We start from the raw sequence: 24,113 nt of genomic DNA on the forward strand, positions 1-24,113 counted from the left end.
ATCTTCAGGCAACCAATCTGTAAAGAGAAAATACTATACAAAATACTGTTGAATACCAAATCTTTCAAATGATCTTTTAGTACATTTTTACTATTAATAAATTTAATTTACTCATGGGTCTAACAGCACTGACAATCGTGCTGTGTATATATATATTAGTGAAAGCACACATTATGTAATGAGAACACATTACACACACAATTAGTTTTGTTTATTGACTATTTTACCATTTTATACTTTTTTCTTGAACTTTAGTAGAAAAAAATAATATAATAATACTAATATAACGCACACACTCAACATAGCCCCGCACTAAGGAAACCCTGTGTCGCGGGTGCCACGGACACACACATGGACAACCACAAATTACACCCAAACTCACGATATAAATAAATCTACATTTATTATGCTATACAAATATTTCTCCCGGCCCGGGAATCGAAACTGGGGCCTCTGTGTGGCAGTCCGGCATGGTAACCGTTCGGCTACGGAGACAGGTAAAAAGTTTTTATATTTAGTAAAATGGATGTAATCAATGTTAACAGTTACATTTTCAGCCGTTAAAGATTTGTCACAAAACCTAAGAAAATGCATTTTGTTTACTTTCGATTTTTTTTTCTATAAGGGTTGAGAAAGGCTGTGATAAATCGATGCTAATTTAATTGCTAATTTATTTCTATAATTATGAATACAAAGATCGAACACTTGGAAAAAATTTTTCTAGCCAACCGTGCCAGACTCTTTGCCAAATAAGTCACGGAACAAACCAGCGGGCCTAAGGATTTTTTTCTATGTGCATGTTGCAGATCTTTTTTTGTTTTTGACGACTTTTTACCGTAGCGCCATCTATGAGAAATTTATTTCTTCATTTTTTCTGAGTGTTCGATCTTTGTATTAATAATTATAACAAGCTAGAGGAGTAATTTCACAAAAAGTAATTGGATATCACGGTGGTGAAAAATTTTAACATGCATTCAGTAAACTAATTATAATTCCAGAATTCGATATTAATTACAATATATTCCTAAATCTTATTTATTTAAATATAAGCATTAAATATGTTTAACGGCGTGCGTATAACGAAATTCACTTACTAGTAGGATTGTCAGGTTGTTCAGACCTGTCAAGTACAACGCCACCTTTCAACAGGAACAGGTACTCGTTAATGTTCAATTTGTTAGCTTGAAACAGGATACGTGACACAATGTGGAAAGAGAGAAGGAGTTTGTGCCGTTCGAAGAGCGCTCGGCAGGTGTTCCTAGGGAATCATAGGGTATGGGATGATTCACGGGCTTCTAGGCCTTAATCAGCCTGGAATAGTAATTTGGATATTTTTTTTAAATTTAACTTTAAAAAAATTTTTAAAGTTGAAATTTTAATTTTTTGACGGGACGAACAAGTCGTGCGCATGATGGTAAGCTACAAGCCCATCCATACCTATTTGCTACTTCTTCTAAATAATCGCTACCTTTGATATATTCTGAGAAATAAAAAATAATAATTGACCAGCCATTCTGACGTCAGGATGACTGGTTGCCACTTCGTTCAGCATGAAGGCAGCAGATTTTCCAGAAGTATGTATTACCAATAATTGTTACCTTCACGAATTAAAGGTACCTATACGCTTCTTATCTGCATTAGTTAAAAAAATATAACCGATTGAAAATTGTACGAAGAAATGCCTGATTAAATTAAAAAAGCAAAAGTTTTTAGTGCTTAATTGCCATAATACAAAGGGCAGGCGTTGGTACTTCTTAGTAAAAATTTCAATCGTTTATATTTTTTTAGGCCACTATGCGGTATAAGACATATTAAAACTCACTTGTAAACAGAATAAGTGTGGAATTCATTCAAATTACTGATGCGTTCTTCAAGCTCGAAGCTCTTAGCGCTGCGGTCTATGGAGTACGTGAACAGGTCGATGTACGCGTCCAGCGAAAACTGATACATAGGGTCGATACGTGATAAGTCGTTCAACGCGAAGAACAACACTGAAGCGCGGACTGCTACTGGAACATAACCCTGGGACAAATAAACTAGAATGTTCCATAAAGTAAACTACACGCTTATCCATAACAGTTGAATCTAAGGGGCACTGCCACTACGCCCGACACCCTGAGACATAAGTTGACAAGTCCCATGTGCCTGTAATTTCACTAGCACCCTTTCTCTTCAAAACCGGAACACAGTAATGCTGACATTACTGCTTGGCTGCAGAAATAGGTAAGGTTGCAGCACTTCCCCGGACGAACTCTGTCACAAGGAGCTATAGTACTACTAAAGTAAGTTATAGGCCACGCTAGCCCAATGCGGGTTGTCCTTTACACTTTTTCTGATGGTTGAGATGATTCTTCGACGTGCAGTTTTCATCACTTTATTTTCCTTCGCCCACATGGTAAAAGTTCTCAAGTTTCAAATTAAACTTTGCGAGTCCGGATTCAAACCCATGGCCTTTGTTTGAGAAGCGGTAGACCCAACAATTAGGCATCACTACTACAGGCCTTACTAAAATGTAAAAATGAATATATACCCACAGTTTTTAATGTTTTATGGTGAATATTTTGAAGGTTGTTTACATAGAACTGCGGCAGTGGTGGAGAGATTTATTTGCTCCCAAGAACAGATTGCAAAAACTTGGCAATCGAGTGTCAGTGCAGCAGATGTGTCCTCAATTACACACAGAAAACATTCATCAACAAATTATACATACATTGATTATGCACATACCGGGAGTTTTAACGCAACATTAGTAAAATCCCCAAAATAATGCAGTGCGTTTCAATTGCATGGCCTGTTATTCATTTTTTATTATTTTTTTATATCTAATTTGAAAATAAAAAAATAATCGTATGTTTGTATATTTTTTATTTCGTACTATGACAATTAAAATAAAAGTAAATTTCCTAATTACTAAGGAAAAAGTTCTTTTTTAATTATTAAAATTTTATTTAATCAATGTTGAACTGTTACGATTTTTTTAATTTTATGTGTATGTAAAAAATGCATTTTATTTAATTTAGTTTTTATTTTCAATTAAGGTTAAGTGATTATTATTTATTTAATTATAATATAAACTTTTTTTGGAAACTTTTGAACATGTCCGCCTCATTAAAAAAAACAATACCTACATTAAAGAAGCGATAGAATCGAAACAGATAAATGAAAATACTATATACAAATATAAATGTTACTATTTTATATCCTCATTTATTTTTTATTCCGCTAAATGTGCCAGTGTGTGTATATCCAGCGTCTTCACGAGTATCATTTCGTTCCTACATCAGGCACAGCAAGTAAATGCGACACAGGAAGAGGCTCTTACCTGACGAGCAGAATCGATCTCTTTCTCAGTGTCCTGAGAAGTGATTAGAGCTTCCTTGACTTCGGCCGAGGTCTTTTGCGAGGTTTGCAGTGTCACGAACAGCTCTTCGTTCTCAAGCAGTGGTACTTGAGACTCGTACATAATGCGGAGCAGGTCGTTTTCCAAGTCCACCTAAAAATGTTGTAATACTTTTAACTTGGTGCTTTCTTGCATAATTAAAAAAAAGGTTAAAACCATAGTATAACAAGACAAGTAGTCCAATTTCCGCCTGTTCGTCGCGCCCACGGAAGAAAAAAAAACAATGGAAGTGGCTTAAGCCTGATCAGAACCGCTGCCGCTAAAACTCACACATTCATAATGTGAAACACTATGAAATCTTATAATAATCGGTCAGTTTCTAATTTAAATAGAAATACAGAATGTATTTTACCGACTGTTAATATAATTGACACTGGTGGCATATCGTTGGAAGTTCAATACCATCAATACCTATTGTTGTGAGTGCTGCCATCTAGTGGTTAATAGCTGAACGACGACGATATGAAATGTTTACTAAGCTCTCCAAAAAAATTCCATATTGCAGCGGTATAAAAATGATTACGATAAAATTAAATAAAATAAGATTAAATGGTGATACCAAATACCACCATTGACATTATTACAAATGCGATTATCATTTTTGCACTCCAAAGTAGCGAAGTAAGGCATTTTCCCTACTTCGTCCAAGGAAGTGCTGCCAATTTACCTATTTCTGCCTCCAGGTGTTGTGAACTATGTCACTGGGTGGCGGGCGCAGTGGCAGTGTCCCTCATATCTTTGCGATTTAAAGCTCTGTGTGACACGGCAACTGTTATGGACAGGCGTGTAACTTATCATCAGACGCACCACTTATTCGTCCCTTTACTTGGTACCATAAAAAACTCCCGGTCAACCTGAGCCCGAAGTTCAGCCATGGCAACCAGAGCTAAAAAGTGCTAATTGTCATCGTATAACATACCAGTGTTTTCTTATTCCTCGCAATTGTTAGCACCAGATCGGTCTTCATCTGTTCCAGCTGTGGTTTCTCCTTGCGCACCACTATGCCAAGCAATTGTGAAGTTAAACCTTGCTCCTTCACCGCGAAGTTAACCATGGTTGTCTTTGTTAAGATTTCGGGGGTGTATACGGGATTACCTGTCGATCAAATTCGTCATATCGTGTATGATTGATCAATGACGAACCTTTAAGGGTTTAGGCCATAGACCGCTACGTTTGCCGCTACGCTAGTGCAGGTTTGGAGACTTCCCACATTTTCCAAAAGTTGTGAGCCTACTAGGTCATGCAGGTTTCATCACGACGTTTTCCTTAATCTTTAACGCGAGATATTTTATCGTAACCTCTCGAATTAACAGTAAATATAAATTCTTCAGCCCATGTTGACCAGATGCAAGAAATTACATCATGTAACTTTCATCATATTTTTTTTAAATTTTAAATTAAATTAATTATCTATGTAATTTGACTATGCATAACTATGCATTTGACCTCCATCTCATCTGATGGAAAGTGACGATGAGGCCAACGATGGAGCATGCACCTAAACTATGCCTATTCATTCTCGCCTTGAAAAGGACCTAGTTATAGCGTTCAGGGAACAAGTCTGCAGGCAGGGAATTCCACTCCATAGCCGTTCGCCATATAAATGTGGAAGCGTAACGCTTCTTGCGAAGTTTTGGAATATCCACAACATAGCGGTGAAACGGAAGCCTACGTCTAGTCCCCTTCTGGTGGAAAGGGGAAGGATTTACACCACTTTTGCGCCAATGGCCTCAAAGATCTATAGTCGATCTTTTTTGAAGACGGAGTAAAACGACTTTTGCAGTATTGCCAATTTTCGTAAAATTTTAAATGGTCATGTAGTAGTTGTCGATATATTTATCGATAGATTATGAACACAGGTAAAATTATGCCAAACATGACTGAATTGCTGAATATTACGACGTTTCAACGATTACTAATTGCGTTATTGTTTTCTTTATTCTTATTTTCACAATTGTAGTATCAAAATCGATTTTTAGTCATACACATTTTAATATCAACAGGCGAATTTGATTATGTACATACGATATATAAAAAGCTCACGCCCTAGTCCCACAGGAGGGGTAGGCAGAGACCACGGAACGCCACTTTGCTCTATACTCTCGAGCTTCACATACATCATCTACCCTTTTCATACAACTTCTTTTATTCTTATCACTTCGGATGCCAGCCTTTTTGAGGACATTCTTCTTAGATCCGTTCTACATGCCCAAACCACCTTAACATTCCTTTCTCTATTCTAGTCACTGCACCCTCTTTCAAGCTACATCTTTCACGTATTATTGTATTCTTCACTCTATCACTCAACTTTATTCCACAAATTTTATTATGTATATTAAATTAAAAAACTTTAGATTTCTATTTATTTTTTTAAAGCAAACACTCAACATAGCCCCGCACTAGGGAAAACCCTGTGTCGCGGATGCCATTGACACACATAGACAGCTACAAAATACACCCAAACTCACGAGAGAAATAAATGTAGGCCATACAAATATTTCTCCCGGCCCGGGAATCGAACCTGGGACCTCTTCGTGGCAGTCTGGCATGGTAACCGTTCGTCCACAGAGGCAGTTAAATCATGTTATGTCGCCTATTTGTACTTTTAATAAAATATATTTCATTATTTAACGTATGTATGAATGAATTTTCAAAAATCAACAATCCAAATGTCAGGCACATTTGGATTGTTGATTTTTGAAAATTCCAGCAGTTGGCCGTATAATGGGCCGATGATGAATCAAATGAAACAATTTTTTTTCTATTTATTTCATAAGCGTAACCAACATTCAGTCGATAGTCGATATAATATTTATCGACTACAATCACTAGCTGCTTGCCATCGGGCAACACTTTTGCACAATGAAATGTCATTTTAGTCCGTCTTCAAAAAAGACCATAATCTAATCATCACTTTTAAATGTTCAGTTATGCACTTACCCAATTTAGTAGTTAAATATAACCTGAAAGCCGAGTTGAACGATACCATTTTCTCGTTAAATTTGATTACTTTTGAGTCACCAATTGTGACGATAGCTTTATCAAGGATCGGTGCAATGGAAGGGTCGAGCACCTCTCCGACACCTTGGACTAAAATCGGCTTGCCTTCTGACAGACTGGTTTCCATTAATTTCAGGTAGTTTGGTTGGCCAAAGTCGACAATCTAAGAAATCGAAAACTTAGTCTATATTTCAAGGTCAACGTCAAATCTTTAATTCGTACGTAAGAAAATCACACTTGGAATCGTCATATTGAAACTCTACTGCTCACCCTGAGAAGAACTCTAGGGATTGCTCTTCATTTTACCATTTACAATTTCAATCAATATATTTGATCGAAGATTTGCTATATTTATTTCAAACATCATAGATTGAGACTGCCTCATGACTGACTGATTGTAACTAATCACTGCTACGGATTTTTATTGCGCCGTCTTGTAGCGCGCTTAGCAGTCCTCTTCAGTTATTAGCATCGAGTATATAACCAGACATAGAGACGAAATGTCATTTAATTTGTTTGAAAACTTATTCTGCCAAATCATTACGGTGACAACTGCGCTCCGATTAGTCAGACCGGATTCGAAACAAATGACGAGTGTCAATCAATTGTTTCACTTCAAATCGGCCGGTTTAACTTGAGCTTTGCTATAATGGACGAAAAGTGTTTAATTACCCATGAAATGTGATTCCGTTTGTTTTATAATAAGATGTTTTGCTGTTTTTCCCACACCACCGAATGGATCAGCCACCCATAGTTAGAGATATTATCTTAATTACAATAAATAGATAATAATTTTGGAATATACGGAGACGTACGCACAGGTCAGTTGATGACGCTGTACTATTTCAGCTTTCTAATTTGCGATTTAAGTGCAAACGAGAGTTGATATTTAAAAGTGATATAAGGCCCATTTGCCAGATGAATGGCCAGGGATGGATGGCCCTTATTTCGTCTCTATTTCTGGTTATATACTCGATGGTTATACAGCAAATACGTTACAAAACATTAATATTTCTAAATTACTGACGTTAGTATTGATTTGTGACGTCTATACTAGTGTAGGAGACGGACTACCAACAACTCTTTGTTTTACCTCTATCTCGTTCTGTTCCTCAAGCCTGGATATCCAAATAAGGGCCTGACCTTGGGGATCCACAGCTAGCGGCCATCTTGTTGCACGAACTACTATTATACCATTTTCAGCGCTGAAATTATCGTCTGGAAAGCAAGTTACTTATTGTAAATATTTTTACACGGCATTACCATAGTATAACAAAGAAGTAGTGTAACTACATAGAAACATAGCAGGGGCGCTTGTACGTGAGCACACACCCGCCACACGCCGTATACTCCAAAAAATGGTTATAATTAAATATATTTTTCTACATCATCGAGTGTATAACCAGAAATAGAGACGAAATGGCATTCAATAACTCTATTTCTGGTTTCATACTCGATGCACAATAATCACATACTGATTACATAAGAATCACTATACATCGACAAAACAACCTGTAACATAAACAAAAAACACTAGCAAAGTTAATGAATAATCAACAAAAACAAACATATAGATTTTAAGGCTTTCGTGGTTATTCACTAAATGATTATCATTAATTTCAGGTTTCCCGTGACCATGGAGCGTGCAACCGTCGCGAAACATCGGGAAAATAAAAAGAAGTCATACCGTGGTAAGGAACCTGAAATTAGTGATAATCAAAAACATATGACTGCCTCCGTGGCCGAACGGTTACCATGCCGGACTGCCACGCAGAGGTCCCAGGTTCGATTCCTAGGCCGGGAGAAGTGTTTTTTTTTTAAATAATAATAACGCATACACTCGACATAGCCCCGCACTAGGGAAACCCTGTGTCGCGGGTGCCATGGACACACACATAGACAACCACAAATTACACCCAAACTCACGAAAGAAATACATGTAGGCCATACAAATATTTCTCCCGGCCCGGGAATCGAACCTGGGACCTCTGCGTGGCAGTCCGGCATGGTAACCGTTCGGCCACGGAGGTAGTTAAAATTTGTATGGCTTACATTTATTTCTCTCGTGAGTTTGGGTGTAATTTGTGGTTGTCTACGTGTGTGTCCATGGCACCCGCGACACAGGGTTTCCCTAGTGCGTGTGTGCGTTATTATTATTATTATTATTATTATATATATAGGAAATGACTCTATTTTTCCGGATTTAAAAAGCGTATATTTGTTTTTTAAAATAAACCAATGTTTCGGACCCTTTACAGGTCCCATGATCACGGTTGACTGCTTGTTAAGGGCCCAAAAGTTTGGTTTGTTTGAAAAAACAAATATACGCGATTTAAATCCGGAAAAATAGTTTCATTTCCTATGTGTAACAACCGCGAAAAACGAAAAACTCGATAAAAACGAACATAATTCAGGAAATTCATTGCTACATTACCTTTGTAAATTCATTTAGCAAAATGAAATGCATAGCAAGTCTTCATTACTTATTTTACATATAAAAAACTTATCGCATCTTTACCGCCATATTTGGGGGCAAAATTTGACGAATTTTCACTGTATGCTCATGGGATGGGTGGTGTCAAAAGTAGACCCTACAGTTTTTATTAGAATGAGCTGTAGAATTTAGTCAACATGACAGTTTCAAGTGTAATGCGCTTACCTATGAAATAGCTAAAAGACGATTGAGAATTTTGTTTTTTTTTAATTAAAAAGCAGGTCAAGAAAGTAGACGAAATGAGAAATAGATGAGTCGGGAAAAAGAAGTTGACCGATCGGGAAAATAAACGAAATGAGGAATATAAGAATCGAGAAAAACAAGTAGACCGATGAGGAAAACAAACCGATTATACCGAAGGGGTGTCGTTGCAAGTATTTTAAAATAAAAACGAGTCAATTGAACACAGAAACAACAAGTAACAGTCTTTCCCAAGTGACAAAAATTTTGTTACACGAAACTTGTAACAAACGTTATAGAACAACCAATAATATTTGGCGCGTAAAACACTTCAAGATAATATAAAAAATGCAAAGTAAAAACAGAAAAAAAAGAAAATGTACAAAGTATCGCGAAAAATATTTCACCTGGCAATCCCATATAGTTCCAGTCTCGTAGGGTAGCGTCATCCAATAAGAAATACTTCATACTTAAGTCCATTGTTACTGGCACTTGTTCGTTATATACCTGCAAAAAGAGTTTATTGACTATACGGTCGCGCGTTCCAACTCTAGAACCATGTATAAAATTCCAATGCATAAAACGCGAAAAACGTCTAACTGTGCCATTAGAAACAGTAAAAACACTACAGCTGTGAGAAGATAAATTAACAGGGCCGTTTCCTTACACAGTTATGTAATTTTGTTATCAGAATATGAGTAATTAATTTTAAAATCAATTATTTTCATTTTTAATGAATATCGAGAAAACAAATATGCAAACGAAACTATGGCGCTTGATTCGTATTACATTACGGCTTTTACTTAGTGCGGTACACTTGTGGTCCTTCTTCAGTAGGCCATGAGTATCAAACGAGTGATACTTTTGTATAAAGCATTCAGTTTCATGGTACGGCCACTTCGTCGAGTTTTTTTTTTTCACAGTTCTAGATTCTGATCGATTTAGGAAACAAAGGGATGATACTTCGTAAGTCCTTGCAAAATGTTATAAAAATATTCTTTAATTTTGTTTTGTTTTCAGGAGCATAATATTTTGTTTTTTCAAAACACGTGTTAATAAAGAACTTAATTATCTTATTGTAATCTATTTTACCATATTAATATTTCTCGGCTTCTTATAATCAACAAATACTTGAAACATCATTATTCTACGCACCGCGTCCGCGTCTTCGATTTAATTAAGCGTTTTAATGCCGAAAGAGGTTTCCCAACACTAAATAGCTCTTGTGACGTCACGGGAGGTGCATAAATGGCACGCTTGATTTTCATACAAAGCGCAGTACTTGCGGTGTCTTTTTAGATATATCGACTGTGAAATGGCAATCGGTACTATCTCAATTTTGGCAACTTAACAGGATGAAGAAAAAATTGTTTACGTCATTTATACAGTATCGGGTTTATTAAATAAAAATATGTAGTTTTCAAACAATTTTTATTACACATGCATGTATGTACACTATGTATTTTTATTTAATAAACCAGATGCTATCAAATGATCTTTCTTTTTTCATCCTGTAAAGTTGTCAAAATTGTGATAGTACAGGTTGCCAGTTCACAGTCGATATGTCTGTGCACGTGACCACCTGAGGTACACTCCGCGTGATGGGCGAGTTGTCCATCAGATGAACGTGCTACTGCATGTACCTCCATGAACCATTCCTGCATAAGTTCCTCGCGGTACTCTGAAACGAACGGGCCGAGGTACGCGATGAAGCCGGTCGCGATCAGACTGTCGCCAGGCAGGTTGTCGAACTCCTTGTCCAGTCTTTCCACCGTCGCCTCCCAGCGCTCTTTCTCACCTGGACATCAATGCATACTTCACAAACTAATTACCCTAGGGAACATATATATTGTTGGTTATTGCTTGGTAAAAACCGTAACACTAGATACATAGCATTTTTGCATATCGTCGGTATTTGGGCGTAAACCACTTATTATTTTTTTGATTTAACGACTGTTTTAAAATATTTACGTCCTATTGTAAAATTCAGTTTTAGTTATAATTAAATGTTTCAATTTTAAAACAGGATGCAAATATTTTTTCTCAAACATGCTCGGAAATGTTTGCATTACTTTCAAAAAACGAACACGGGAAGTTAGTCATATATGGACCGTGAGAATCCTTCCCAGCCAATGTCGGGAAGTAAGTATAAAAATCCATTACTGTCCACTTTTCTAAACTTTTAAATCTAGATAAGCTATGTAAAGATTCGCTCTGGGCCTTTTGGAGGGAAAAGTGACGTTTTTATATTGACTTTTAATTATTTTGTGAAATCTAGTTTAAAGTGGAATAGGATAGTGCTATTGTGCCTTAATCGAAGACTAAAACGCGAAATTATACGAATCTCGAACTAAAATACCCTTATCGGCCCGTTTTAAGGAATCCCGAGTCAATCCAAGCACGCCGCCTCAAATTGCCTTTCCTCTTTGTGACGGCCATATTTACAGAAACATAATTAAACTTCATGTTTAGACTGATGGCTTTGCCAAAGGCTTAATAAATTTAAAAAAATAAGCTATGTAAACAGGCAAAGGAAAAACTCATACAACCAACTGCCGGTGTTCATAACTGTGAGAATTAAAAAGGCCTACCTGTACCACTTACTTAAAAAAAAAAGTAAATGTCGGTGACATTTAAACTAAAGTGTTTTGGTATTCTTTTGTTTTGTCGTCTTTTTTGTATTTTGGACGCGAAAATGAGTACTACAAACACGAAAATGAGAAGAACAGTAACGAAAATACAGTAATAGATATCATCAGAAGTTCAGCAGACTATTATTAATGTGCCTGGAAACCAATAACATTTTCTTTTAGCAATGGTATTGCATAAATTTTAATGTTAATTAATATTTTTTTACTTTTTCTATTATACATCTTCCTCTCTTACGTCTTTTATTATTGCCTCGTAATGTTTGAGAAAAATTCTATATATGCCTCGGCGGGAACGGGGATTGCTTGACTCGTATTAGTACAAGGCCTCGCTGATCATGCAATCCCTTACTTCGCGGCCTCTGCAATAATGTACTATAAAAGAGTCAGTAAAAGCTAAAACATGATCCCCTGAAAAATCTACGAATTTTCGCTTACGCCCTTTGAACAAAACACCGACGACTTGTTGATACCTAAGCAAACATTTATGGTAACGAAAATCAGTACGACCCTTTGTAATGTGATTTGTCACTGACCTGACAACCCGGTAATCAAAGCCTCGGCTCTCTCGAGCTTCAGTTGCAAGAGCCTGGCCTTCCTCTCCAACTCCTCTTTCTGAGCGACCTTTTCTTCATACTCTTTCTGCAAACGCGCTAACAAATCGCTCAACTCCTTGAGTTTGGCTCGCGCTTCGGCAAGGATCTGCTGCTTCATTCGCAGAGATTCTAACGCTTCTTCTAGCCGTTCCTTTTTCGGTTTTACGATCCTAGATTATAAATAGTATTTTAGAAACGTAGTCATCGAAATTCAGCAATCAGCATTAATTTACCAAGTTATTTTTGATAGATAATAATTTGATTGATAGAAAATTTAGTTACAATGCGAGTAAATTACACACGCACAATATTGCTCGATAGTTGCCAAGTAAAAATACAGCGCTCTGACGTTGGCTTTACATTGTGTTATCTTCTCTGAGTTAAGGATAACTGCGGGCGCGTACAGTTAAACAAGGTTTTAACGTTATTGTTACGCTCTGATTTTCCTTCAAGAAAGCATATGTTTTTTTTTGAAGACGGAGTAAAATGACAGTTCATTGCGCAAAAGTGTTGCCCGCTATAAAGCTAGTGATTGCAGTCGATAAATATTCCATCGAATATCGATATGAATATTGTTCAAACTTATGGAATAAATAGTCGAACTTGTTTCATTTGAATCAACATCGACCCATTATTCATCCAATTACTGAGCACAAGTTCATTTGAATTGTCAATTTTTGTAAGTTCATACACACATACGCTGTATGTATGAATGAACTATGTCAGAACTATGTTTGTGAAAAATACAAAGTGGAGACATATTTTAAAGTTTGTCATATTAATTCAACATAGATAATCAAATCCGGCTATTCTTGTTAAAATGTATATAAATAAAAATTGATCTGGATACTAGTAGGCCAACTGTCAAAATAAGTATAAGGAGGGCAATAACAAAATTAGTAATCATTAGAACGTCGTATCATTCACAATCCAGTAATTTTTGGCAAAATATTATCTCCTTCCACAATCTATCGATAAAACTGTCGACAACTACTTCATAACTATTTAAACAGTTATGAAAACTGGCAACCCTACGAATGTCATTGTACTCCGTCGTCAAAAAAGACGGACTACAGTTTATTCAAATATTAACCATAAGCCAAAATTATTTTCTGAACTTTGACAAATATGCGTGTCAATAAATCGCACCCCTCAGGGAAGAATGGCATGAGTGGAGTTACGTCAAAAATGTTTATTGCTCCTTAGATACAGAAAAATGTAATTCACATCCTCTTCAATTCTTGTAACTCCATCTACAATATTAAGAGTTACAAGAATTGGAGAGAATGTGGGTTATAGTTTATGAGCAATAAACGTTTTTGAAGTAACTCCAATTCTGCCATTCTTCCATGAGGGGTGTGAAATGGCATTGTGTATTACAAACTAATTTATAAATTAACGCTTGCTAATACAAGTAAATAGTAAGAGCCATCTAGTTGATTTGTTTGTTAGCACTAGAAGTTAGCGTAGCTTTGATAAATTATAAGTCAAATTACAAAAGGTACGCATCGCAACATCTGGAGTACCAATATAAATACCCGACTACATCGTCGATTAACAGTCCCCTTGAATTATTAGTCCATGTTTTAAATTCTTTGCACCAATATAAAATGGCCCCTTATTTAATAGCGTTCCAATGTAGCTCTCTCCAAAAGCATCTCAGCTTTATAAACACTTTTGCATTCTCTTTTATCTGGTCTATGTAAACTTACCAGTGGCGAGGCGTCTTGCCTAAAATTTTCCACGTATTACCAAATATTATTACATTATAAATATTTTTAAATAATTGACTTCATTTCATTTTATTACCGTGTCTGCTAATAAGTTGTTACAGTGTCGTCAAGGCGCCACTTTTTCTTAAGGTAGATGATTTCTTTTGTACTACACTTGATGACATTTTTCACGCCTCGCTACTGAAACTTATCCAGGCTTTTGCGCCTCAATTTCCTTCGTCTGTGACATTTTAAATAAAATTGCCCGCCCAATGGATCCACACTATTCTTAGACAAGTTTTTCTTTAAACCTAAGCGACTTACTTGAAAATTTTTCCATATTTCTCAATGGCCCGCACCCACAAGCAAAGTGACTTAGCTGCCAGCGACACTACTCCCACGATTTCCGGATCAAAATCGGGTTTCGCTGTGTATGTACCAATCTTCTTTAATACTTTGTCTGGAATATTGTCTTTGTCGAAATCACGCAGTCGATCTAGGAAGTACTGGTCTCCAAGCTGGCGTTTTGCTTCCACCCATGTTGGTTCTTTCTGATTAAAAAAATACGTGGTACTTAGTAATTTTAATCAAACGACTTTTTTATTCTTTATAACATCGGACGAGCAAGTCGTGCGCCTGATGGTAAACTACATGCCTGTCCATAACTGTTACGGTGCCACTCAGAGCTTTAAATTGCAAAGATCTGAGAGGCACTACCACTGCACCCGTCACCCTGAGACAAGTTGACAAGTTCCATGTGCCTGTAATTTTACCAGCACCCTTGCCCTTCTAAACCGGAATGCTGTAATACTCACATTACTGCTTGGTGGCAGAAATAGGTAAGGTAACACTACCCTGGACGAACTATTTCACAGCTGTACTCAAAAAGAACAAAGTTATCAGAATTTGATGACTGAGTGATGTTAGGGCGTATAAATTTTAATAGCAGGCTACCTTACCTATTTCTACCGTCAAACAGCAACGCTCACAGTACTATGTTCCGTCATGATCCTTGTCAATTTATGTCTCAGGATGACGACCATAGTAGCAGTGCCCCTAAGTCCTTTATGACTTAAAGCTCGAAGTGGCACTGCAACTGCTATGCGTAGGCGTGTCGCTTACCATCAGGCGCACGACTTCTTTGTCAGACAGATTATATTAATTTCCTGAATATATTAGCTGCTTATCCTAATGGCATAAGAAAGATCGTAGTAGTTGTTAATTAAGTAGAACAAACATATCTTACTTGTAAGAGGATCAAAACTGCCTCCAGCACCATCTCGACCTTCTGCGGTGGTTTGGCGTAAGATTTCACTTCTGTTATGTCCTTTTTGTTCAAAGCATCCAAAGCCTGAAGAAAACACAACATATCGACGGTAGAAATTTGAAATGTCGTAAGGGACATTTTCCCGTACGACAAAATGTCCTTTACGATATTTTGAAATTCGATACTGCAACAAAAATATTACCTTTATATCAACGGTGGAAATTCGAAATTTCTAAGGATTTTTTTTATAAGAGACGTCCCATATGACATTTCAAATTTCCATCGTCGATTATAGGTTTGCTGGTTTATAGGATTCATCGAGTATATAACCAGAAATAGAGACGAATTAAGGGCCATCCATCCCTGGCAATTCACCAGGCAAATGGGCCTTATATCCTTTTAAATATCAACTCTCTTTTGCGATGAAATCACAAATTAGAAAGCTGAAATAGTACCGCGCCAACCACTGACCTGTGTATAACTCTCCGTAGATTCCAAAGATATTCTGTATTTATTGTAATAAAGATAATATCTCTAACAATGGGAGGCTGTTCCATTCGGTAGTGAGGAAAAAACAATAAACCATCTAATTATAAAATTCGTTCATTATAGCAAAGCTCAAGTTAAACTGGTCGACTTGAAGTGAAACAATTGACGACACCTGTCATTTGTTTCGAATTCGAGCTGGCCAATCGGAGCGCAGTTTAACGCAACAAATTAAAGGACATTTCGTCTCTATTTCTGATTATATATTCGATGATAGGATTTGTAGGTGTGTGGCAAATAAATGTAATATGAATTTATAAGGTTTTCTACCATACTAACAAAGACCAATATAAAAAGGCCATCCAGAAATTGCCACGAGTTTATGGCCGGGACGGTTTCTTAAAATGCGACATGATATACAGAAGCTGAGGATTGTATATTGACGACAACTTGATGAATTGTAAGCCCTTGATGAACCTTTTCTTCTTGAACCTTCTAGGTGATAATCTAAACATCACCTTTGTTGCTTCATCCAAAGCTGGCATGGCAGCCGCCAAGTCCCTCATGGCGGCGTCGGCGAGTTTCTTGCACTGGCCCTCTTCCTCTTGAGTTTTCTTGCTTCGAGCGGCGACGCTGCGCTGTTGCTCATCGGCGTTGCGTTGCTGCACGCTGATTATGCCCATGTATTCGATACATTGTTCGGTGTATTCTGCTACTTGAACCTGTTAAAACATGTATCCTGAATGTGTGTAAACTGTCAATGCGTTTTTTTATAATACCAAGTGAAGAGACGAACAAATCGTGCGCCCGGAGGTACGACACGCCTGTCCATAACAGTTGCAGTGCCACTCAGAGCTTTAAAACACAAAGATCCGAGGGGCACTGCCGCTGCGCCCATCACCCTGAGACAGACAAGGTTGATAGTCTCATGTGCTTGTAATTTCATTAGTAACCTAATACTCTGGCCACACAGAGACGGGCGCAGGTGCGTTCTGGGCGCGGGAATTTTTGTAATGTATTACGTTCATTAGCGGACTTTGACGTTGTATTTTTTAGCCGACTTAAAAAAAGTTTTTGTATATAATATGTTACGCGATAACTCCAGCCAGCATTTATTAACCGATTTTGATGATTCTTTTTTTGTTGAAAAGAGAATCCGGAATGGTCCCATAAGAAAATATTCCAACTTTAAGGCTGGCAAACTAGGGGATGAATGACTTTTGAGGCCGGTTTTTTAGTACTCTATACTGAGGTTTTTTACAACACTTGAATGTGTTTTTATTAATTTCAATATGAATTCGACTGATTTTTTTTTTGTGTTGCTCCCGCAACGCTAATATCAAGCAGAGAATTTTCTAGATAAATATCCGAGAGCGATGTGGTTTATTCTTTAAGATCTGTGTTGAAAATGTAACATGGCCGCTTTTGGTGTCACACTACACTACACTGGTGCCGCCTTCAGGCCGCTGTTCCGCCGCGAACTACGCTTGGGGACTGTTGTGTGACACGCCCCGGTACGCGTTCACTTTCCGTTCCCGTGTTCGGTTGGAACAACGGGAAAAGCGTTCCGAGGGCCTATGTGTGGCCTTACCCTTCAAAACCGATGACAGATGTTTAAATATGTTATAGACTGGCGCTACTTGAGAGCATAGGGCGACTGAATACATTTTGAGAGGTTCCTGGGTGATATCCAAATTTTACATTGAAAGATCCGTTACTCTGACACCTGACACAACACACCAGCCGTTCCATACTGCAGGTAAATGTAGTTAGGGTCACCAGTGATGTGCCATGGTGGAGGTGGAGGTGTACGAGGTCACCCGTCGTTGGTTGATAGATGACTGATTGTGTTGCGGTTGCAAAACTTATCTTACACCATATCATCATTTGTTTCCTTGCATCAGGACGTGCCTGAATGTCGGAAGAAGGTTTGACATTGGCACTTCTGGTATCTGCTTCACGCCCTGTAATTATTGATGTTACCTGAGAAGCTGCCAATTCCTCGGACATACAAGCGACGAGAGCAGTAGTTTCTTCTACTTTGCTCAGACCGTTTCTCAGCTTGTTCGCTTGCAAGGCAATGTCGAACCTCTTGGTCTTCAGCATTCTGGAAATAAAGAAAATATCGCACTGATGCATGTAACCTGTTTGACTGTACTTTCTATTGCTACTTTAGATGTCCTCGGTAATTTGCTATTGGTTTGCGCTGTGAGCGCTAAATGAAGAGGTGAGTAGGACCAATTAGGCTCATCATCATCATCAACCCATTTATACATACCACTGCTGGGCGCGGGTCTCCTCTCAGGCGAGTGTTTAGAAAATAGTCTGTCACGCTAGCCGAATGCAGGCTGGGAACTTTATACGTTTTCCGAGGGTTGTGAACCTTCTTCGACGTGAAAGTTCACATGTCTTCCTTCACCGAAAAGCTCATTCCGAGAAACTCGGAGGTGCCCGAATTTGAACTCACGGCCTCTGCCTGACAGGCGGTAGTTCAAACAATTAGGCTACCACGACCATATTATAGCCAATTAGGCTGAGATTTATAAAACTAATTTCGACTCGACTGCGCTATAATTTCAGTATAGAGTTTTAAAAAAACCGACCACAAAAATCATTCAAACCCTAGTTTGCTACCCTTAGAAGTGGAATATTTTCTTCAAATTTAAATGGGACTACATCTGAGGTACCTTCTTTAAAACAAAAAAGAATAATCAAAATCGGTTCACAAATGTCGGTGTCATTGTGTAACATACCTGCAAAAAAATAACCTCATCCTTTTTTTTGGGGTCGGTTAAAAATACAACTTAAAGTTACTTTACTTAATTAAGTTATGGTACTTAACTCAAGTTACAAGGTTAGCGGTAATAATAAATAGTTGTACTACAAAAATAAAATTATAAAAAGTGGCAGTCGACTGTCAGATCTCTCGAGACTATTCAATCAGGGGGCCAATCGCGCTATTTTCGCAAGGTTTAACCGTACAACATTTGAGGTTATGGTTTTGGTTAATTAATGGTTCTACCGACGCACAAAATGCAATCGCGCTATCAGTTTTAATGAACCTAAACCTCAGTTAAACCTCAAACTATAACCTCGTATTAAATTTTAAGAGACGTGCCTTGACTTCCTAAAACCGACTAAATTTTACCGTAAAACGCACTGAAATGTCAATATCTACGAATTCAAGTCTATAAAAGAGCGATTTAAAAAAGTGTGTAAAAGAAATGTCATTAAATTCTATTGTAAACAAACATATGTGTTGTGATTTGAACCAAATTAATTGAATTTAGTGTGTTGTTGTTGTAGATAAAACACGCAGAGGCAAGTACCTACACATTGTTTTCCTTTTTTAATATTCTATTTAATAAAATAGTATCTTTTTATACAATCAAATAGGTACGCTAACTACTATTAATTTCGAAATGTTAGCAATGTAGAATTAATAATGATGCTCGTATTTCAGCCAGTGTGGATGCGGTCGGACGGCGAGCGACCACTGTAAGCCAGCTCCATCTTTGCTGGAGTTCGAATCGCACAGAGATTTGGCTTGAGAATGACTTCGCTCGGCGTTGTTCGCGCGTGTTATCAGCACGCCTTTGGTGCGAGTGTGTGGCTATTTTGTGGCCCCGCAATAGATCCCAAAAGGTGAGCTATAATGCGAGGTAATAGGATACAGTGAGTGGATCACTCACCGTTATTGTACCAGAACTCATATCACTATAATATGCGATGTTATTATTGTTATTCAGGTATGGAATGGTATGAAAAGCAGGGTGAGAATCTACGCCACATCGACTGCGGCAGAGGCCCTACCAACCTTCCTAAAGGACACCAACTCTAGCACAAAATAACTTCAAACATACAATTCAATAACAAAGTAACTTTCTCACTCTTTATTATTAATTAAAAAACAAAGTAACTTTCAATTTGAGCAAATTCTTTCACACTCTTTATTCCATCACATCTATTATTTCGTTGACAGCGAGCTGATGAGCGTTGGAGCAGAGCCGGGTAGAATTCTTATGCATTGAGGAGCAGCGAGCATGCGAAGCATTCTTGCAGCAAGTGAATGCTGGCAGGGTGCAGGCTGAGGCAGCTATTATTTCTGCCAAAGCAGATGATCTGCATGCCCAATCCGTAGCTGCCATTTGCAAAGCAATTACCGAGTTGGTGCCTGCAGTTAACCTTTTTGATAGACTATTTAACAAGAATGACAGGTTTGTTTTCAACATGTTTTCTTAATTCCTGCTGATGATATGTTCAATTGTGGAAATCTGAAAGAGCGTAAGGAACAAAGGTCTAATCTGTAGACTTTTGTCCCCTTTATATTTCCACAGTGATATAAACATTTTTTTAAATGTATTTTGAAAAGGCCCCTAAACATTCTGGCGTTTATGTTGGCTTCATACTGTATGTATATAAATACCCATCCTGCTTTATCTGTCACTACTCTCATGAGAGGTATGGCACAGTCTTAAATTTAGGTCTCCAATCTTCCTATATACATATTTTTGTTTCAGACTTCTTTGAAGAATCAAAAGCAAGCTCGCTCCGGAAATGAAGGATGATTTGGGGTAGATTGAGGCAATAAATAAACTAAAAATACACTCTTTTTTTTATTTCAACCTCTTAAAAGTATACATCAATTTAGATATTAAGATAATAAACAATTACAATAGGTATACATCGTCATCTTAGAATGAATACCTCATATTTCTATGTAATTTTTTAGGATGAAGATAAAAATATGGTGTGAAGTATAGTAAATGCAATAATGTGTGTAGTTAGCATTTTAATTACTTAAATTATACCTCTTTTAGATACTATATTATTACATTATTAATTTTTATTCAACAAAAATCAGTAAAAACAAACTGAAAATGCATATGTGAGGCTTCACTGTAAGGGGACGATATGTTGTATAAAGTCAAGTGTTAAAAGAGATTAATTGTAACCTTGTAATATATTTTTATACAACTATACATATTTTACCTATACCTGTAATTTTAATTTGATAATAACAACAGGAAATAAGACAAGAACTAATAAATATGATGTACATTGTAAAGCTTATTTTCTCACCGCCTTTTAATACCATCTCTTTCGGCATGCCTTTTAGGAAAGCTGCATATTTATTCATAATAACTGGTTTATTTGAAGCAGCTACCGCTTGTGCCTCTCTGACACTGACTTGGGAAAGGGTGATAAGCACTTGCCAATGGGGGTCTGGTACGCCCCAGTTGTTAAAAACTATACGAGCTATTAAAATCTGTAACAAAATTAATAATGATTTACACAGTATAGAAATTTTGGTTATTATGCAAAACTGAGAACTTTCGGATTCCACTCAACCCTTACCTTTGTCTCCACATCCAATGCAACAGACCGTCCTTTAACGAGAATATGTAGGCATAGTTCTTCCACCAATCCTGAAATGAATTCCGTGGACAAACGGTATATCGTTTGCGGAATTTCTCCTCAGACATGTTAAATGTGATCGTCTTTCTATGCTTTTCTTTTATTTAAAGCCCGTTCTTAGGCCACATCCACCTCATAAACACTTTCCAAAACATTTAAGTAACCGTGGAACATCTTTTATATACGATAAACGTAGTGAAAAGTTACTCTCCATTAACTGCCACACAAACCTTGACCTTGCAAAGGTTAATCTATTCCCCCAAGGTTACATGTGAGGTTAAAATGTCAAAATATTTAGCGCGATACCAATTTGCAACATTTTAGGTTTTGGTTTTACGTTTGACAATTAGCGCGATACCAAATGTGCGTTACGTGTCACACGTCTAAGTTTTGGCTTAGGTTTTTGTTTTGACAGTTAGCGCGATACGAAATGTACACAACGTGTCAGATTGGCGAGGTTGGAGGTTTTGGTTAAACCTTTGACAATTAGCGCGATTGGCCCCCAGGACCCGAATGAAAGATTTCATAATAATGGGTAGCTGTGAAATGGTGTTGGTGCATAATACATATGAGAATTTGTGTTGCGTTTAGTGATTTTTTTCTGTTGTAACAAACAAACTTACTCTTTGTACCCGGACACAAGTTCCAAATAATTAGTTGGAGTGACGTAATTAGTTCTTCGCATCTCCTGCCACATTTTAACGCAAGCTCGGCCCACGGATGAGTGTATGAGGGACATTATAGATGCCACTGAAGCTCGAAGTATGTCTTCACGGGATTCTATGATCGATTCTTTTCTTCTCACCTAAGACGTAATAATAATTGAGATAATTAAGCAGATTATATACATTTTGATTATATTTAAATGGTTATTATTGATTAAGCAACATGTTTCGTTCTACGACGAAAAATTCGGTCAACCTCATCAGTAGGAGGCCAAAGGGCGCGTTCCCATTATGTCGTGACGACACAGTGGCTTGTATATTGAAATTTTAACGTCGACGTCAGACTTTTGTGACAATGGGAAGAGCTGGAACGACAGTCGTCAGATGATAAATAAAACGCCACGATAAAAATGTGACGACAGATAATCGCGGCTTCAAACGATTCTGTCGTGCAAACGAAAGGCAACTGCCGTGAACCGATAAATTGTCATCACGATCCAGTGGGACAGGCTAGATGCGACAGTCGTCCGACGATAAATAAAACGTTACGACATAATTGGAACGCGCCCTAAGGCATTAGCAACAAGGTAAATGCGGAAGGCAAATGATTGTCTGAATTGATTTTATGTTCTTTCGGTACAGTGATGCCGTTTAAACGAGTGAAACTCTGTGAGTTCACTGTCAACATTATTAAAAATGTGACATATAATTAGTTGAAAAAAAATTATAAAAAAGTAAAAAAATGGAAGTACATCATTTACTACTTCGCGAATTAACTTAATAGCGCCTGAATCTATTAATTACAAAAGTATTAAGTAAAAATATGTCGATCAGAAGGAGGTTTGTCAGGAGCGTATTAGGTGGAGATTCATGGTATCTATCTACCCCGGTTGGACACAGGTGATGATATTTATATATGTATGTAGTAGAAACAGTTATTTCAAGGGCAACACTAAGCCGGAACCACAGAATATAAATGTTACTGACAAACCAGCCGTTAATCATTTCATACGGGAAGTGAAAAATGAATTTGTAAAATTCTTAAAAAAAATACTGCAAATAGTGGGAAACAGGTGTGATAGGTTGTATGTTGCAGACTATCACACCTGTTTCCTACTGGGGTAGGCGGAGACCACTGCTGTTGTCACGTTCAAAATATTTCATGTTAATAAAGCAAAGAAACTGTTTGAAAAATTAATAAAGACACTTTCTATACAATACATAGAGTAATTCAGGCAGTTATGTGTGACAATCAGTGTATTCCGTGTTCGGTTCCTGTAAATCTTAAGTGATGTTTTGATCTATCTTCTTTTTTTATAATCAAAACACCGAGATTAACCAATAATAACAGTGCAAAACGAGAAATAAAAAACTTGATAACAAAAAAACTTTGAAAATAAATAAAATGTTGTTTATTGTATGTAACCTCATAACACAATATTAATAATAAAAAAATTAACAAAAATACAAAGTGGACAAAAAAATTTTACAATTGACGATCGATAACACTTCCATACATTTTATACATAAAAAAGGCAATACAAATTATATAATAGGAAAATAACAAAAATACATATTAAGACATCATACTTATAGCGGAGCAAAGCTGTTAAGTATGGTTAATTAAAAGCTCTTTCGTTATAATCTTATTTATTTATTGTTTGATGTAGAGAATAGAACACAGCATAGACCCTGAAAAAAAATTATTCTATTGCATTTTGTTCTATATTTTCTTATCTGCTTTTGTTGAGTTTGTTAACCTACTTCAAGATGTAACTATAAGTTTACAGATAACGAAACTGCTATAAATAAAGTTATAAAACTATCTTTTAATCGGAAAAAAAAAAACAAAGTCATGTTTACTTTTAAAAAAGTACAACTTGTTCAAAGCAGTTGTTCAAAAGTAAAACCTTTCCATATTTTAGATATTCCGAGTATTATTTTGAAACGTTTTTGATACCTCTTATATTTAAAAAATAATTGCCTGGGCACTCTTAACGATATTATGTATAATATACTCTGCCTATTCCATGCCCATTTAAACCTCTGGTAATAAACTAGAGGATACGGAAGAATAGAAGTCAAAATTAGATAGTAAATCCATTAGAGTCGTAGATACTTGGTATTAGACTTGAAATAGAAATAATACAACTTACCCCTTTGAGCATCATTTCCATCTTAAGCTTCTGCTGGGTCTCTTCGTATAATACATTGTACTGAGTAGAACAAAAGTATTGTCAAAACTTC

The 24,113-nt window shown here is 36.9% G+C and overlaps 1 protein-coding gene across 1 annotated transcript in view; it reads right to left on the minus strand.

Moving 5' to 3' along the window:
- Positions 1–24,113, minus strand: part of LOC113226328 (dynein heavy chain 2, axonemal) — a 129,451-nt gene that overhangs the window by 28,270 nt on the left and 77,068 nt on the right. The window contains 15 exon segments of the mRNA XM_026458914.1: positions 1,095–1,258; positions 1,823–2,022; positions 3,323–3,493; positions 4,320–4,495; positions 6,341–6,563; positions 7,494–7,618; positions 9,482–9,581; positions 10,718–10,872; positions 12,259–12,488; positions 14,355–14,581; positions 15,277–15,381; positions 16,302–16,505; positions 17,767–17,890; positions 21,825–22,006; positions 24,023–24,082. Coding sequence (XP_026314699.1) covers positions 1,095–1,258; positions 1,823–2,022; positions 3,323–3,493; positions 4,320–4,495; positions 6,341–6,563; positions 7,494–7,618; positions 9,482–9,581; positions 10,718–10,872; positions 12,259–12,488; positions 14,355–14,581; positions 15,277–15,381; positions 16,302–16,505; positions 17,767–17,890; positions 21,825–22,006; positions 24,023–24,082 — 2,446 coding nt within the window.

This window comes from Hyposmocoma kahamanoa, unplaced genomic scaffold, assembly GCF_003589595.1.
Source record: "Hyposmocoma kahamanoa isolate Upper Pololo Valley unplaced genomic scaffold, ASM358959v1 190, whole genome shotgun sequence".
Lineage (NCBI taxonomy): Eukaryota > Metazoa > Arthropoda > Insecta > Lepidoptera > Cosmopterigidae > Hyposmocoma > Hyposmocoma kahamanoa.